This window comes from Eutrigla gurnardus (assembly GCF_963514095.1).
Source record: "Eutrigla gurnardus genome assembly, chromosome: 11".
Taxonomy (NCBI): domain Eukaryota; kingdom Metazoa; phylum Chordata; class Actinopteri; order Perciformes; family Triglidae; genus Eutrigla; species Eutrigla gurnardus.
The window spans coordinates 21,933,148-21,952,045 of record NC_139925.1 but is presented as its reverse complement, the minus strand read 5'-3'; the positions used below and the strand labels follow the sequence as shown (position 1 = coordinate 21,952,045).

General features: G+C 40.6%; 2 protein-coding genes across 2 annotated transcripts in view; both read left to right on the top strand.

The window, feature by feature from the left end:
- The first annotated feature begins 1,955 nt into the window (after window positions 1-1,955).
- cnrip1b (cannabinoid receptor interacting protein 1b) lies at window positions 1,956-7,181 on the top strand. Its single transcript, XM_084021260.1, has 3 exons — window positions 1,956-2,285; window positions 3,740-3,884; window positions 6,142-7,181. The coding sequence occupies exons 1-3, from the start codon at window positions 2,107-2,109 to the stop codon at window positions 6,304-6,306; spliced, it is 489 nt and encodes a 162-aa protein (XP_083877386.1). The 5' UTR covers window positions 1,956-2,106; the 3' UTR covers window positions 6,307-7,181.
- Window positions 7,182-9,598: 2,417 nt separating this feature from the next.
- ppp3r1a (protein phosphatase 3, regulatory subunit B, alpha a) overlaps window positions 9,599-18,898 on the top strand; it is a 33,138-nt gene continuing 23,838 nt past the window's right edge. The window contains exon 1 of the mRNA XM_084020834.1: window positions 9,599-9,859. Within this exon, the coding sequence (XP_083876960.1) occupies window positions 9,857-9,859 (3 nt within the window). The 5' untranslated portion in view covers window positions 9,599-9,856. The remainder of the gene's footprint in view (window positions 9,860-18,898) is intronic.

Genomic DNA, 18,898 nt, shown 5'->3' with positions numbered 1-18,898 from the left:
GTGAACATTTTGATTGGTTTATTTCATAAAAGCTAACAAAAATCAAGGTCACCCGCCTGCATTCATCTTCCACTCAAGTACCAAGTCAGACTTTAGGACGGAAATGTGTCTTAACCTGGATCACTATAGACTAAAGATTGAACCTAAAACATTCACATTAATTCACATAAAACAAAGTTTGCTGATGATGGTTGGTTCGGTTTCTGGTACCAAACAGTGTAGGCGACACGTGACCCGCGGAGGGCCTACTTTTTCTTTTCCTTTGAGGTTATGTCTTTTCAACCAAATATCAAATATATTTTACAATTTGCATGTAAATAAACCTGCACTCATGATAATTTAAAAAGGAGTGCCTCTAAATTCCCCTTGATTGGTTTCTCTTGAGACAAAGGAGGCATGACAGCAACACTTAAATTATTCTAATTTCAATTCAGTCCTTCTATTCAACCCTGAAAAATCAATATTACTATTGATCCAGCTCTCAACTGAAAGTTTATTTAGTGGATTTGAACTTTTCCCACTTTGATTTGAAGCTCAGTAGTGTCTCGTTGTGATCAACGGTTGACCCCTAGTGGTGGAACGTCGGCGTTACATGAGTAGCCCATGTTGGACAGCAACAAGTCATGCATGAACAGAACTAATCCATATTGTATTAAGTCTATATTTTATACAACTCTCCTCTTACATTGGCCAATATGACTTTTCTTTGGTATTCGACAGGCGACAGCCATTGATTCCCTCACTATCAGGATGTGGATCACTGTCCAAAACCAACAGGGCTTTTGCTTGATGCATAATAATATTTGGTGAAATTAATCTACATCTGCGTGTGTCCTATTTTAAGGCAACCTGATATGATAACATGGGCACAAACAGAAGATGTCAAGTTTCAAAGACGACTTCCCCTTCACTCTATTGTTGAAAGCGAGCAATGGACAAACAAAGCAACAGTGCCACCAAGCGGTAAAAAAAGGGAAGGACACATTCATTCAACATTCAAAACTATTGGAATTATTAAAAAAAGGAAACGCAAAATAATAATATTATTATTAATAATAATAATAATCATATTAATAACAACAACAATAATAATAATAATAATAATAATAATAATTATAGGAGAAAAAAATTGATATAGGCCTATTTATTTCTAATCTACAGTGGTAATTCATTTTGTTACATATTAGTGCCCTCACACCAAGCTAACAAAAGCTAGTAATTGTTGCTAATTTGGGTAAATAACGTGAGTTGGGTGATTTAGCAAACTCCGACAAAACAGACAAAACAGAAGTATTTTATGCACATAAATGCTGACTAACTCAACCTAACATGGTTGTTGATTGCTTTGCACCAATTGCAACTCTTCATTAGTTAATTTTCATTTCGCCCTTGAAAGAGCAAACAGCAATTCTCATAAAATGACTCAATATTTGTTTTTGTGTTGTGTTTGTTATTTTTGTTTTTATATACAGTATATATATATATAGTCATGCCATCACCCACCAAGAAGAAGAAATAACCATGCAATAGGCTACTAAGCCATTCATTAAGTAAAGTGGTCCTTGATAGTGATACTCCGTAGAACCACAAAGCTTTTTGAAGAACCTCATCTTTGACAAAAACTCGTCTTTGGTGGACCCTGAATTGAATGCGCTGCTGAATGCAGTAATTTACCCTGTTGTCTTATATGTTTGTTTCCTTTTAGTCCCATGCCAGTCTCAATCAGTTACAGTTAAAGTAACCCACGTTTAATTAATTTGGAAGAACGTCAGCACCTATAATTAGTTTTAAATTCACGAAGGGGGCTTTTAATTTTAATAATAAGCTAATTCAGAATTAGAGATGGGAGTAAAGAGGAAGAGAGCGGGAGAGAGAGAGAGAGAGAGAGAGAGAGAGAGAGAGAGAGAGAGAGAGAGAGAGAGAGAGAGAGAGAGAGAGAGAGAGAGCCTTGGTTGGGATTAGACCCGTGCTGCCGGCTGGCGGGATTACGGCGCGGTGCGCTCTGCTGCGGACTCCACTACTCTGCACGGGATTTGTCCGCGCGCCCGCACGGACCGGCACTCGAGGCCATCAGACGCGCTGTTGATTTACTGACTATATGGAAATATGGCCGACGTCCCGCCACTCGTCAAAATAGGGATTTCATTGAAGATGCTTCCCAACAACACGGCGGTCCACTTCAAGTCCGACGGCGCCAGGTTCGGACAGACCCGGACCATCAAGCTGCTGACCGGGTCCAAGTACAAGATCGAGGTGGTCGTTAAACCAGGAGCGGTGGAGGCCACGTAGGTAGTCGTTAGTTAGTATCCATGTCATGAGTCTCATGTTAAATATTGACTCTAGAGACGAGGACATACTATTCTGTGTGACTTCCTTCTCAGAAAATACCGTGCAGGTCATTTAAGTACTTATGAGCCACAGACACGTTACAGTCGGTGAGGAGGTTGTCTCACATTTGATAAAATACATGGATAAATAATAACGGAGATGTTTGTTTTCTGACTGTGACAGAAAGAGTCGCCATATGGGATTTCTCTCTGAATGACCACCACAGTTTCCCTCTTAATGCTATAATAGCATATCCTTATTTATAATAAAGATAATTCTATGATAATTGACGGTCAATTAAAGAACAAAGGGTGAGGTTCCTTTAATGCCATGCTCGTTGTGACCTTAACAGAAGGCAAGTGCAGATTTTAAGGCTGCATTCAAGGACAGTAGGAATTATTGTCTGTTGCAAGCCAACCAACTATGAAGTGTGAGAAAAGAAAAGTGTATTGCGAAACTGCAGAGAAAACCCAATAGATCCTACAAATGCCTCTTGCACAATTATCACGCTAAAATATCTTTCTGATAGCCTTTTATGTCTATAGTTCTGCACGTTAGCGCTCAATAAATCCTATTTCCATAGTTTAGCCCTCCAAATAAATATTTTACGAGCAGTACCTGAAGGCAACATAAACCTCCATTGGCTGCATGTCAAATCCAACACAGATTAGGACTCCGGGGTGTTGGGGCTTTGTGCACCGCCCTCTTGTGATTTCCCTACAGTTCATGATTATGTAATGAGTGTTGTACTTCCATCTCCAAATAAGGATTAGTGTTGTACAAGTAAATATCAGACCGTGAAACAGGCGGAAATAGGTCACACGTGCGCGTGATGAAGCATGGTGGGTTGAATTTAGGGCACGCAGACCTATTTCACATGATTTGTCAACATGAAATCCTCCCTGGACCAAAAATAGATACCTCCATCTGTTCAAATGAACATCACATCTATTAAAAAAAACCACTGTATTAGCCTCTTCATCACAGAAACAATTATTGGGATTATAATCCATAAATTAGTGCTTTTAAATTGCATTTGTGATTTTTAAGATTAAATCAGATGTCCTGAAGGAAAATGCTATAAATGTATATAGGAGATTAAATATAAAATGTAGTGTATAAGCAGTTGTACTAACACCAGTTCAGAAATAGTAGCAAAGAGGGTAATTTAATTTTAGTGAAATAAATTCACTAAAATAGAAAGTAAAATGCAACAAACTAAGACTAAAACAATACTTTGACTCTTTAAATTATTTCCACAAAGCCATGTTGGAAATAACATAAATCTCCCAAAACATTGAACTTTGATGGATTATGAAAGATGGCATCCTCATGTTTTCAAAGTTAATTAGACAATTATGAAACAGTGATATTTGTGTTTATGACTGATATTTGTGTTGTGTACCTGCAGCTCGATGAGTGTGGGTGGGGTGACCTTCCCCCTGGAGCAGCTGTCTAAAGACCCGCAGTCAGTGGTCTATACCAGCCAGTACGACACTGAAGGGGTGGCACACACCAAGAGTGGAGAGAGGCAGCCGGTTCAGATCAACATACAGGTATGGATATACTGAGACACTGCTTCAAGTTGGAGGCAGAGGAAGAAAAGACAATCATCTTGTGTTTGGGGTTTTCTTTGTTCCTGTGTTGGTTTTACTTTCTCAAAGTCATGGCGAGCCAAACATGGTCTCTAGGAAGACGAAAAAATGACAGAACAGATGTTTATTAGCAATATTTTTGATGTAAATATATTTGAATTCAGGTTCTCTCTAATTTAAATCATAATTAATTTAAAACAGGAACAATGGAATATTATAAATGGTAAATAGCCTCATTTATATAGCGCTTTTCTCCAAAGCGCTTTACAACAATGACTGACATTCACCCATTCACACACACATTCACACACCGACAGCGGAGTCAACTATGCAGGGCGACAGCCAGCTCGTCAGGAGCAATTAGGGTGAGGTGTCTTGCTCAGGGACACCAGGCACCCAGCTAGGAGGAGTTGGGGATTAAACCGGCAATCTTGCGGTTGCCAGCCATCTGCTCTACCTCCTGAGCTAAACCCCCCTATATTCATAATTATGTTTTCATAAGTGTAAAATCTTCTGAAACTATAGAATTGTTGTGTTTTGTTATCTTAGAATGGATCCTTCATATCTAGGGAGCAGATCCTCTTCACAAAGTCTGCCATGTTTCTACAGTAGCCCAGAATGGACAATCCAAACACTGGCTCTAATCAGGGCGTTTCATGTTTTTATGTTACCTGAAGGTAGTTCTTTGACACGCTTGGAAAGGGAGGGGTGAGCAGAGGTAGTTACAGTCTGCAGTACTAGATGCTATAAATCCGACACACTGCTCCTTTAAATAGATTAAGTCACTAGCCTCTCTATCAGCAAATGAAGTAAGACAATGAGGATAGCTCTGTTTACAGTCCCGCCCACTGTCCACCTCTCTTTTTCCCCTCAAGAAAAACCCTTTTAAGTGGAGTATGTCATGTGTACAGAATAAACAACAATAATGACAACATAGTCAAACCATATGACTGAAAAGATCCATGGAATGAGATCAGTACTAACAGTACTAACAGTAGTAACAGTAATGGCAGACACAATAACTAGTAGAACATGATAACCACTAAAGATAACAGCAGCAGTGGATATCATTTAATAATGTATAATAACACAGCAGAATTAGTAGCATAGTAATTAATGGAATTTTGAAAGTAAGAATAGCAGCAGTGGATGTCGAGCAGGACCACGACAGCAGGTAGAATCTCGGTCCAGCTGCACCCGCGAGGTGAGAAAACACTAAGACTCCTGGGAAGAAGACATGTTAATGGAACATGAGTGATCCAGATGGAGGGAGAGAGGAGGAGAAAGGAGCTCAGAGGAAGTCCTCTAGGCCTGTAGCAGCCTAACTAAGGGCTGGTCCAAGTCAGGTCTGAGCCAGCCCTAAGTAAGCCCTAAGCGCTTTCAAAAAGGAAAGTCTTAAAGGAGAAATCCGGTCATTTTTGACCCCATTTCCGTTGTCCCCAGGGTCATCCCGACTTATTAGAAGCAAAAAACCAGACAACAATTGACGTTGCCTAGCCTGTACCTGCCTGGCAGCCTTCCAGACTCGCTCCAATGCTAACCCATTGGGGCACCGTTGTATCTGCTTTCCTGGGCCTCAGAAAACAATTCCAAGACCTATGCAACACAGGTTGGGTCCGTATGAGACATCACGGCGCTCGTTTAGCTCAAATAGTGTGGCAAAACAACATAAATATGTGTGTTTTAGCATGAAGTTACTCACCTCAAATCACTCCGTAGACATTAGCAGTAGATAGCCGAGCGCCTGTCGTCCCTCCCAGTCACCACAGAAACGAAAACGTTTTCCACGTAGTTTTGATTTTGTATCCATAAAGAAACGACCGAGCTGTGCAGTCGTCCTGTCCGTAATAAATCCAGGAAGCTGTTATGTCCATATGTATGACTATGTTGCAACATAGCAACGATAGCTTCAGCTAGTAATGAAAATGAAAATGGGGTCAAAAATGACCGGATTTCTCCTTTAAGCCTACTCTTAAATGTGAGAAAGACAGAAGAACTCCAGGTTCATACACAATATTACAAAATATCATTTCACCTGGTTTGACGTGACTACGTGAGCCCTCCCCATATGTCCTGCTGACACCGCTGGCATGATATGGTGTGTGTTTGTGTGTTTCTTTGTACACGTACGTCCAGGCTGTATGCCTCCTCTTCCCTTCACATGAATTTACACACGACGATCGAGCGTGTGCTCATTCTGCACGTGGTTCTCCTCCAGTTCACAGAGGCGGGGATGTTTGAAACGGTGTGGCAGGTGAAGTACTACAACTACAACAAGAGGGACCACTGCCAGTGGGGAAACAGCTTCAACAGCATCGAGTACGAGTGCAAACCCAACGACACGCGCACGCTCATGTGGGTCAACAAGGAGATGTTCGTCTGATGGAGGGAGTATATTCAGCTGCAGAGAACACAAGGTGTGACGGTATACGATCGTTAGGATGAAACTAAACTTCCTGTTGCTAAAAAGAAATCTACTTTGATACACACTCTACTACACTCTACTTTATTATAATAATCACTCTTTCCATCTTCTACCCATCAGAGAATCTAAAGGTTTTACTCTGTTTGAAAAGAAAATGCACATTTCCCTATTTTTGTACTGTTGAAAAATGATCATATTTATTGTCAAATCAGATCCTGTGGCAGATTATTTAAAACGAGTCTTTTCACAGTGGTTTTGTTTGTTTATGGTGCTTCTATGTGTCAAAACCAATATGGCACATTTCATTGAGATTAAGGTGAGACACTGCAGGTGAAAACATTTACTGAATAGATATCACCACGAAGCTTCCCCAGTTCATTACTTATTTTTTTGTACGACAAGTTTTAATAAACATTTTATGATTAGATCTGCACATAAGACATTATGTTATTACATAATGTGCTAATTTGCATACATTTCCAGAACATAAATCTGAAGAGTGGATGAAGCCAGGTTCAACATTCTTGTTTCATTTTGTTGACATATTGGAGTCAAAGGTTTTTACTGAGTGGATTTTGTATTTATTTGTATCAGTCCATAAATCAGAAAATACTATAGAATAACCATAAAATAAATCAAATTGAATAAATCAGGCTATGAATGAAAAACCTTCAGAATATAAGTAGAAATTAAACTGGAAAAAAATAATTTCCAGAAAACAAGAACAAGACAGTTTTTTTGTGTAATGTCATGTATAAATATGCAAACGAGGCATTGTCTAATAGTGACTTTCAATGATTTTAGGAGAAATCTACACACACAAATTATGGATGTTTTCTTTCCACTAGTCTGAAAGAAGACGTGTTATGGAAGATAAAATGGAAAAAACCTCACCTTAAAAAGAAACATGTAGCAGTCCTCAACAACATACAGTTATAAAATGAAAGACTATAAAATGAAAGATTATAAAATGAAAGATTATAAAATGAAAGACTATAAAATGAAAGATTATAAAATGAAAGACTATAAAATGAAAGATTATCAAATTAAAGACTATAAAATTAAAGATTATAAAATGAAAGACTATAAAATGAAATGACGTTTGCAAGCTTTTTAACGGTTGTGACATGTGGTAAACCGGTTGTGTGGTAAACTCCATGTGTGTTCAGACTTGTGTAGTATTTACACGACTGTATGTGTGTGTGTGTGTGTGTGTGTGTGTGTGTGTGTGTGTGTGTGTGTGTGTGTGTGTGTGTGTGAGTGCACGTGTGCCTGTCTATATGTTTGTGTGTTTTACAAACGTTGTGTGTGTACATATTTGTTTATGGACTTTGAAACTGTGTCTTCATGTGAAGGGTTTCATTCCAAAAGGACTTTCCAATATTTCCATAAATTCATGCCATTCCTCATAAAAGCCACGCTTGACTAACCCAGCGTCCTTGCATTAGTGACATAGTGATTTAATTGGCCCCTGAACTTTCTCATCTGTCCTTGGCAGCTTGCCGTGACATCTGCAGCTTGTAACGTTAAACATGTGGGACACACTTCCAAAGTAGAGCAGCAGCATGACCAAAGGAAATCTGAATTAGAATGGATGATATTGTTGGTTTCAATGGGTTGGTATTAGCTGCTGTTAGCACACATCATATTTTGTTTTCCAGGAAGAATATTTGATTTTGATGTAAAAATACAAAGAAATGTATTCTTGAAAAAGAATACGACCATCTTGTCAAAAGGACTTCCTCTTCATCGGCTCCTCTAAACCCTGACATCGTTTTGTAATGAAACTCTGCGTAGCTGCGTTTCTTATAACGTGTGTTTACAGTATAATGCAGTATTGGATGTAGGGTTGTTTTGTATTTGGGTGAATTTGTGCTCCCTTTCTAAAGTGTGTTTGTTTTTCTACCTCTTCTGACGGACTTAGCCATGAATATGAATTGTGTTTCTTAAAGTTATGTATTTGGAATATTCAAAACATTCATTGTTAATGACATATCTTAAACATAGTTTGTCTATGTCTAGTGATAAGTTGCAATATTTACAAACATAGTATTTTTGTACAGTGAACTATTTGAAATGTTGTGTGTATATTGGTAGTAAATTGGTATTTTCTTTGACACATTGAATTGACCTATGCAAGAAACAATTAAATGGTGCATTACAGTGGTGATATTTACACATCATTCTGATCTTTCTGTGAATTTGTTGATTGTTTATCATGTTATTAACAGTAAAATGGAAAATATTTGTGTGGCAAATGTATTCATTCAGGGCTGCACGGTGGTGTAGTGGGTAGCACTGTTGCCTCACAGCGAGAGGGTCCCGGGTTCGATTCCCTGGTCGGGTTCGGGTTCCTTTCCTCCTCCTCCCACAGTCCAAAGACATGCAGGATGGGGATAGGTTCATTGATGACTCTAAATTGCCCGTAGGTGTGAATGTGAGCGTGAATGGTTGTCTGTCTCTACATGTCGGACCGGCGTCCTGTCCAGGGTGTACCCCGCCTTTGCCCAATGTCAGCTGGGATCGGCTCCAGCCCCCCCCCCCCCCCGCGACCCTGAATACAGGATAAGCGGTAGACAATGGATGGATGGATGGATGTATTCATTCAATTATTCTGAATCTGGTTCATCCTGCTGTTTGGTGTGTATGACCTTCAATCCTACAGAACATTTTTTTTAAAGATGCAATTTTTGCTTTAGAATAATTAGAAAAATTGACATATTGTTGCTTCTATATTAACTTGTATTAGTAGTATTATGACTGCTGACTTATAAATGACTTAAAATAATAAATAAATAAAAAGGGTAGTTTATTTAGGGATGGGTGGATGCACTTTATTAACCCACATTGGGAAATTATGATGCTTCAGCAGAGGGTTATAAAAAAAATACAGTGTATCTACACATCAACCCTCAATATATAAATACACAGTAAGGATATATAAGAAATACACTAAACTACAACAACTACAGTATAAAATATAAACACAGTATATAGTATTAGACACGTGCAACTATGCTGCTGTCTTGTTTTAAGTCAAGGCCTGCAGTATGTGAAGGCTTCCTGCAGTACGGCCATGCCGCCAGCAGAGGGAGCTCAAGCACAGAGCTAGTCAGGAGGGAAATAGATATACGGTATAAACAGAACCTGTAGATCCCGGATGTACAGTACTACCCCCCCCCCCCCTCCGCCACCGCCTGCTTGTCAAACCGAGCCTCCTCCTCCTCTGCTTACTGTCCCCTCCCAGCGGGTCTCCCTCCCTTTGCCACTGCAGCGAAAGCCTCGGTGCGAGAGCGAGAGACGAAGAAGAAGCAGAAGAAGAAGAAGAAGAAGAGAGCCATAAGCTGGGTGTAAAGGCAGGACGAGCCCTCAGAGAGTCCCACAACCATATAGAAATAGTGACTGCTTTTGGGGGGTATAGAGCCCGGCGACCTACCAACTCCCCCTCCCCTCCTGTTGCACCTCTTTTCCGCTCACATTGCCTGGATTTCATCATCCGACCTGCACCATGGTAAGCAGCCACGGCTCTTCTAATATCCAAACACAGCAGCGGGCGGGCCCGTGTGGCGCTGTGACAGCTCGGGGAGTGTTTTGTTTGGTGCCGAGCGCTTTTGCTTGCAAGTTAAAAGTGGACCAAAAGTAGAGAAGGAGCGCCACTTTGGTCGCGGCTCTGCTCAGCAGCAGCAGCCTTAAAGCCTGTGGCCCAGATACGTCTTATCCCCTCCTCTGCAGCCGGCACTCTTATTATTATCTACGAGGCCTGCTCCAATTACTTTTCGTGACAGAAACACTCGGCTTCCTTGCAGGAAAAGTTTCGTGTTGTGCTCTCAGACTCGCCCCGCGGTGAAAGTACGTGTCAGGTCGTGTATATTGTGTGTGCGTGTGTGTGTGTGTGTGTGTGTGTGTGCGGCGCCGTGTTGATAGTTGCAACAGTTTCACCTGCTTTAAAACAGAGGTTCTGCGGGAGGCGGCCATTCAATTAGCACTACCGTTAATACACTCTGTGAGAGTTGCCTAGTAACCGTTAAGTGTCCACGTAGTGACCAATAGGAGTAGTCCGTGTTCGGGGTGAGGATGATGAAAGCTGGTGTTGAACCCCTAACCCCTTGGCTGACACACCCATAATGCCTTGCCATCCAATCAGAAATGGAACAGATACATTTTCTGATCAATTATTGGCAGAACATCGGCAACATTTTTGTTTTTAGTCATTTGCTTCGTCGTCTCTTGAGGAAGCTTTGTTTCTTTGGGTTTTTGGGGGGATTTGGTTTGTTGATTCCTGGTGGATTCAAATGTCTAAATATTGACACAGACCAATAAGCTGTCATTAAGCTTGCAAATAAATCAGCCAGGCGGATATATAAGCTGACATTATCTTATGTCAGTATTTGTGTTTGTATCAACTGATAAGTAACAATACATGTCAAAGATATGTTTGAGCTCATAGTTTTTTCCACCAGAGATCAGTGACAAGTTTATTTTTCATCTGTAAAATCTGCTCAGTACATATCATGGTCACAGTGCTTTATAACCAGCATGAAGTGATCTTTAGGGATCAATTAAGGTATTGATCAAACAATTTTGTTCAGGGCTATAGTGAAAGTGCAAATGTCAGCAAAAGTCAGCTATAGAATTTGTAACATTTCATACCAGTGGAGACAGTTAATGCGTCCTTTGTGTTTGCATTGATTGATGCCAGCACCTGTTGTTGGTGTAAACCAGACACATTTACTGAGATCAATTTGCTGAGTGAAACTTCAAATCTGGAGCATTGACTGATCAGTTCTGCAAAGCCAGATGACAGTTACCTCTGTTCTTGGTTGGATGTCCACTATAGAGCTCGGAGGAGCTTCTGCATTGTTAAGGTTACTGTGCTGTATTTGTAATATGCAAATACAAAGAAACACATGGGAGCATATGGAAATGTCACGTCACGATTATCCTGGCCAAAATAATTGCGATTCATGATATTTTTCTGATAATCATCAAAATGGGCTTAAAACTCTAAATAATTGCAGTAAATCACCCCAGTTTAATGCATAAATAAATATTAAAGCATGTGTTCTTGTTTCCTGTATTATCAGGCTCTACTTTGTTTTTACTTCTCAACCATGATAGCAAGCTAGACAGCTTTTTTCTTCTCCTGGCAATATTCTTGGCGATAATAATAAGTCACCACGATCAACTTATTGTGATTAAATCCTATATCCTGTCCCATCCCTAGAACACATACACCACCCACACGGGCCAATCAATGAGCAGCATCTTCTGTCAATGACATTAAAATAAGCAACAGCAGTAGTGGCTTCTTGACTTGACATTCTTTCTTTCATAAATGTACATAATATAATAAAACCTGCTGGGATCACTTTGCTACTTTAGCCCTGCAGCAGTCTCGTCTCTGCCAGAGGCTAGAAGCTCGGAGAATGGGTCTGGTACAGATAGTGTGCCAACTTATGTGCTGTCAAAACGTATTCCCCTCAAGCTGCGGAGGGAGGTTGGTGGCAGGGACATGCATGTAGTGCAATGATCAGATGCTAAAGGGACCATATGCTGCCTCGCAATCAAACGCCACCCACGAGGATGGAGCGGGAGCGAATGTAAATGAGATAAAAGCCACAGCAGAAGTGATGATCAACGCTATGTGATCAATGCTGCGCTTCCAAGCAGCCCACTCAATCTGGACCTATTTGCCGCAGTGCTCGGCTCATGCCGGCTCTCAGTTGGCGCAGGCCAAACTTTTATCAGTAAACATCTATTTGCCTGGCGTCTGTGAAAAGTTGAAAGTAAACGTTTAAATGGCTCGTGGAGTGGAGGGTAGATTGCCTCCGTAATTGGCAGCTGGAACAGGATGTTTAGAGAATATAATGCATGAGAGGCTGTTCAGCAGTGCTCAAAAGGTCAAAATGGATGTGTGCGTGCAGGGAATTGCTCCACTGATACTGATGTAGGCGGAGGGGAAGCTCGGGTTTTTTGTACGCCCACTTAGATCGGGCTGTAGGATCAATACGTCACCTGGTGGCAAGAATCTAAAGCTGATTTTTGGCTGATTTAAATCACCAAATAAATGTCTTTCTATTTTTGCTTCATCAGTGTTCAAGGAATCAAACATGCACACTGTTTGCACACTATCAGTGAAAGTAATGGGGAAAAGAATATTGATTGATTGATTTTTTTTTTTTTTTAATTAATTAACAGACAATGAAACAAAAACTGTCCAAAGGAACACACCTTAAAGTAAACAACAATAACACTTATTTCCAACATGGTAAACAAAGTAAACACAAAGAAGCACAAGACATTCAACATTAAAACTAAACATAATAACAATCTGAATATCTCAAAATATAAATATTAATAATAATAATGATCTTAAAATAGAAATATAACAACAAACCAGGGCAACTACAATTACAATATCATTGCAAACTGGTAGCCAGTGTAAAGACTAGGCTTAACCGAGACTGCGTCAAGACCAAGACCAGAGTGTTTAGAGTCCGAGGCAAGACCAAGACTTTGAAGGTTTGAGACCACGTCAAGACACAAGTGGGAGGAGCCTGAACCCACCCGACCCGTTAACCATGCTTTGTTTTGCTTTCATATCTATACCACTGAGTTTATGAACAATATTGTTTACAAGAGCCTATTTAAAAAACAGGGTGAAAATGTCGATATTTTTTTAGATCACAATTTATATTGCAAAAAATATATTGTAATATCAGTTTTGTTCCAATACTGTGCCGCTCTAGAATCCACATAACAGTGTTGTGTTCTTTAAAAATATTAGTTATGAAACGATAAGTCAGTCAATGTTTTGATAGAGATGTGATATTTGTATTAACTTGCGTATGTCAGCATTGTGTCCGTGTGTCCCGGTACTATTGTCATTAAGACGTATCACCACTAGTTTAACGCATAAGAAGATTAATGCATTGTTAGTGTACATAGGACTGTCGCAATAAGCAATAAATCAATTAATTGCTAATAACTTTCAATGATTTCAATGCTCGGTAACTTTGCCAGCCGCGATAATTTACGTTTTTCCTTGCGTCTCTCCACCAGAGAGTTTTCACTCCGGTGCATCACCGTTTAGCCCTCGTCACGTGTTGTGTCAGTAACCTGTCAGCGCACAGTCTCTGTGTGGGGAGACGGACCCCTGGTGTAGCGTGTAGCATCGGATTCCCGCTAGTAGCAAACACGCTAGTTGAGATTTGGAGTTTTAAAAAGATGGAACTGGTTTCAAAGCCAAACGCGACAGCTGCCGTATATATTTATTTAAAATATATATAAAAACCTTCTTGCTGAGGAGCTTGTCTCTTGCGACCTTGTCTGTGTTGTCTGCTGGTGACTCCTGGTTGGCAGTGACCTGTTCTTCAAGGACTTCCTTCTCCTGCTCCTGGTCCAGGGTCTTCTTCTTGAGCTCTTCCCTGATTGTCTTCAATGCCAGTGTGGAGGTTAGACACCAGCTCCAGGTTGGATGAGACCTGTTTGTCTTTCAGGTCCTCCGAGTCTTTGAGTAGTGCAGTTTTTCCAGAGCTTTCTTCTGCTGTTCCTGCTGCTGGTTCTTGCAATGGTACCGTTTTTTGAGCTGAGCTAATTGGGCTCGGAGGCCTTGAGTGACTTGCTTCTCAGCATGGAGGTTAAGGTAGTTCTGCCGGCAGGCTGAGCCCTGTAAGTTCAGGCTCCCACTCATGTTGTCATTTAAGGCCTCCTCTTTCTCAGAGAGGTCTTCTTTCAGCTGGTGGATAAGAACAGCCTTCTCATGGGTGACCTCCATCTCAGCCTGGAGGTTCATGAAGTTCTCCAGGCTGGTTGAGGACTTCAGGTTCTCCTCTTTCTGGAAGTTCTGGGGGTCACTTGCCCTCTTGAGCTTCTCCACTTCTCCCGATTGAAAAACACTTCTTTCAGGGACTTCTGCCGTTTCAGCTCGTCAGTGAGCTCCATCCTCTTGCTGTGCTCGCCAGCGCTTATTTTGCTGCTGACGATGCTCAGCTAGTTAACATCCGATTTATTTATTGTTTTGGTTGTGTGTGTTTTTATTCAAGTGCATTTTTGTTAAACTAGATTGAGAATCCATTTTATTTATTGTTTTTGGTTGTTTTATTTATTTATTTTGGATATTTTAAATGTTTTCCAGTTCTCATGTTAAATATTCTTTAGAAATAAACGTTTTGATCTTTGAAAGGGTGTACTCGCATTATAGCAGTTGAAAATTGTCTCAAAACGGCAATATTATCGCTTATCGCAATCATTTCTGGGACAATTAATTGCCTAGCAAATTTTGTTATCGTGACAGGCCTAAGTGTACAGTGTTATGAGTCCGTTTAAACCCCAGTATGTGAGCCGTGGAAGTCAGGGATAGAAGTGGTTTGAGGATTAACTCTGCCAGAGTTCCTTCAGGCAGATTTTGGTCATTATTTTCATATTTGCACCTGGCTACTTAATCCGGCACAGGATGCAGGTAACGCCTTTAAGGTAACGTTTTGTCCTGATCGGCACCTTGTCAAGTCAAAATGTTTTCACAAAAAACACGCCCTTCAATCAGCAAACAGGTTTCATGCATGAAACATCCACAAACGCTTCAATAAAATACATAGAAAAAGTACTTTAAGTACAGCAATGCAAAAACTATAATTACAAATATTCAACGCTCATTATTAACATAATGTCATATTCATCATCACCTACGATCAAAAATATTGTATTATTTTGTTAGAAATGAAGTAGTGATTATATTCACAGGGAAGTGAACGCAACACCTCCCAAGGCAATATTACAGAACATCTAGATGAGAGGTGATGCTTTGAGGCGAACTCCTATTTAAAGCTCAGCTCTGAACTCTGCAGGGACGTCCGCCATGAAGCCTGGCTGTATGGCGAGCTTGATACTCGCAGACACGTTGGTGTGGAGGAGGGAGTCCGCCGGCAATCCCTGAACTAATCAAGAAAGCAAAGCCGGGAGAAAAGGCACACTTTAACACTCTATTTCTCCTCAAAAACAATGCGCTAATAACAGTAAAAGTATCGTTATCATGCCAAGCTACAGATGTTTGAATTGATTCCCAATCCCAACACACACACACACACACACACACCTCAGAGGTATTCTGCATTCATGACAAACAGTTCTTATCCAGAGCCATTGAAGACAACAAGTTTGCATGTTTTTTATACAATTAACAGTCAATTACCCAAAAATATTCCATTTCCGATGACTCTCACATTCGAGAAGCTGGGAACAGAAAATGTCCTGTAGTTTTTTCTTGATGACTTGAACGAGTAATCTCTAGGCACCAGTCTACATACTTTGTGTGTCCTAAAGTAGCGAGGGACAAATGATTCTGACGCATTTCTCGCTGCTGATTTACTCGTAGACACCATGTTGATTTAAATCCAATCATCACAGAGGTGCAATGAATCTTGGGATAAGTAGAGCCATGAAGGATCCATCAGTTGGATCCAAGAAAAGAAGGCCTAATTTCTGGACTGCATTTGAAGGAGTCTTTATGGAGCCGCCATGTCACAGCTGTTGTGACACATTCAGCCAGAGTTACTGGCTTCCATACAGTCAGAAAACAGCAGCGTTGCTTCTTAACCCTCAGCCGTGTGTGTTCAGCAGTTTCATATCTAGTTCGCAGATTTATATTGGATATACATATATACAGTAAGTATATATATTCACACTCGGGGTCTTAAGCAGATGCTTGAAGCTCATACTGATGTTTGTCCACATGATGAAGTCACGTTAGGGAATCAGGATCCAGTGATTCCATCGTTGTGCACAACATCTGAGGCTCCACAGATGGGATTCAGGGTACGATGCATGCCTCATCTCTGTTTCTGCATTTTCTACATCACACTGCAGCGTTTATTCATTTGTAGGATTTATGCCATGTCATCGCTCCATTCCTGCATGTTCTCGTTTGTACTGCACTCAGAGGGCACCACGGTTTTACATTTCTACATTATAAAGAATATATATATGTTCTGTGCCACAATCAGATTTGACAGAATTTCATTTGGTGTCTGTCACGTTTTTCACGTCATTAAATGAGAAATCTCTGACAGTTTTAAGTAATGTTGAAGGAGTCATCATCATATCAGTAATTCAAGGGTTAAATGATTATTTATTCTCATTTTCAGATTTTGGCCAGTGTCTGGCCTTTGACATATAAAACTTAGAAAAAGGAGAGTGAGTATTTAAACTTTTTACTCCAGTATAGTGAGCAAGCTATGATGAAAGGATCACTTACTGCCAACCAAATATTATTGAGTGAGAGCAGAATACATTCTCATGTCCTGCCAAAGATGCGTCAGAAAATCCATCCAGGCCTGCAGCTCTGGTAACTGGACTCCCCAGTCGTTCCTGTTACGGGTCGGCTGTAGCGTTGCTGCTGAACCGGCGCCGATGCCAGACTCTTCATTATGCAAAACATGTTTTGTGTGCTAAGGCCTAATTGATTGTGAATGAAGCATGCATTATTGATGAACCAACACCAGTCTCTTTCTGCTCTCTATTCCTGTCTGCATGCAAGCTGCTTTTTCACTTTTCTCACCTCCTTTTCTGTGATTTTATGATCATCTCATCTCTGATATGCTCCATTAGCATCTATGTACAAGGGGCTGCTCAACAAGAAACAGCATGAAGTGGTTTGACCCAAAGTTAACCACATCATTGACCTAGGGCAGGCCATAGTTAGTAAACCTGTAATCCTCAGCAAATCTGCTTTGCTGTAAGTCTCTTTAACTCCAGGGACCCTACAGATCGCACTTAAACCACACTGGACATCAGGGATGTAGAGAGAGTATGCATTGTTGCTTACAGGTTGAATGTTGTGTGTCATAGTTATTGGGATTGGTTTATTTGGTTATTTTATAGCCATGTTTACGGAGCGATTCCGCCATAATCACGTAAAGAAGACCCCTCAATCCCCCTACAGCGGCGTCTCCTTCTTACACAAGCATCCTGCTATTGTGGAACCAGAGAGCGTGGTGTGTAACACAGCGGCGTGTGCAGCAGTGTGACATGTTAAATAAGCATCGGAAATACGATTATCTCTAGCATACCAAAAAAACAAAGGCAGAGTTGCCGTTTTTCTTTTGCTCGTCGTGCATATTTACACGACTCTTCAAGTGCAAGCCAAGTTGCTGTGCATCATATACATGTTGATACAATGGCGGCCTCGTGTGAGCCACTACTGGCTTTCTATCTTCTCGGATCAGCGTCTGAGCTTTTTATACTCTCTCGATGGCGGGTCACGCATATAACACATCTTCAAAAATCCAGCATGATTTGCTGCTGCTTCTAAAATATACTTTTTTTTAATCAAAAACACTTTTCATGCTATAATGTGAGTGAATACAGTACAATGTTCAACAAGTACTCATAGAACAATTTGTATACCCTTATTTGGTATATCAATCACTACTATATTTTTTAAGATAATTTATTTCAACAACTGGATGCATGAAATAGATTAGAAGCCAATTACTGACTGTGTATGTGGAAGCTGGGACGTTGAGCCTTGCCGCCCGAGGTCTCATCCAATCCCTGTTTATTCACGAGACTGGAAGCCTGGAGGCTCTGCAGTTCTGTTGCTAGCAGCTTCCACAAATGAAAACATTCTAATTGCAAGATACTTATTGATGCATTGCAAGTTACGTGTTGACCGCACACTTTTAATAATGGAATGACTAATAATTAAATGATGCAGAGCAGGAGGGAACTATTTTCTGTGGACGACCCAGGTCTACCTGCGGTTTATTTGTGATAAGCTTTTACACATGCAATTACAAGTAAAAACAAACATATGTTGCCGTGCTTATTCTCCATCTCTAGATGTGTGACGTTTTTGATGACATTACTGCCCATGTGGCACCAATGATTCCTGTTTTTTGATGATTACAACTCTTGGTTCATCAAGATAAGATAATACTTTATTAGTCCCACATCAGTAAGATTTACAGAATTACAGCAGAAAAGGGGTTAGTGCAACAAAAAGCATTAGAAAAATATGTAAAAAGAAAAAGAAAACCATAAATATATGATAAATAAGTGAATTGTAAAAAAGTACATCTAAAAATATAATCGTATACCAAAATAAAGGTGTGAACAAGTCTCATGTAGCGTGGTCAGGGTGCGAGCCTGTCCTTGAACATGAGGACACTGGTTCAAGGCCTTGAATCCAAAATCCTGGTTAGCCAGTCCCTGTAACTCTACAGTTCCTCCAATGCCGCTGCGTAGCCGAGCAAACAAAAGGACTTTTCCCTACAGGGATCAATAAAGTATCACATTGTCATTATTATTATGTGTCACACAGGCCCTGTAAAGCACGCTGAGCTACACTGCAATTCAATCTGTTGAACTGGCACTGGTCTAAACCTGTTGCTCCACACAGGAAAACCATGTATATGTCAAGCAGCGCTGCGCTGACAGGGTGTCAAATGCTAAGTCGCTCTCTCGGCTAATCCTGTGTCACCTCTTTCTCCTCGCTGCTCTTAAAATACCACAACCTCTCTGAGGTAAGTCTGCCGTACGGCAGAGGTAAGCC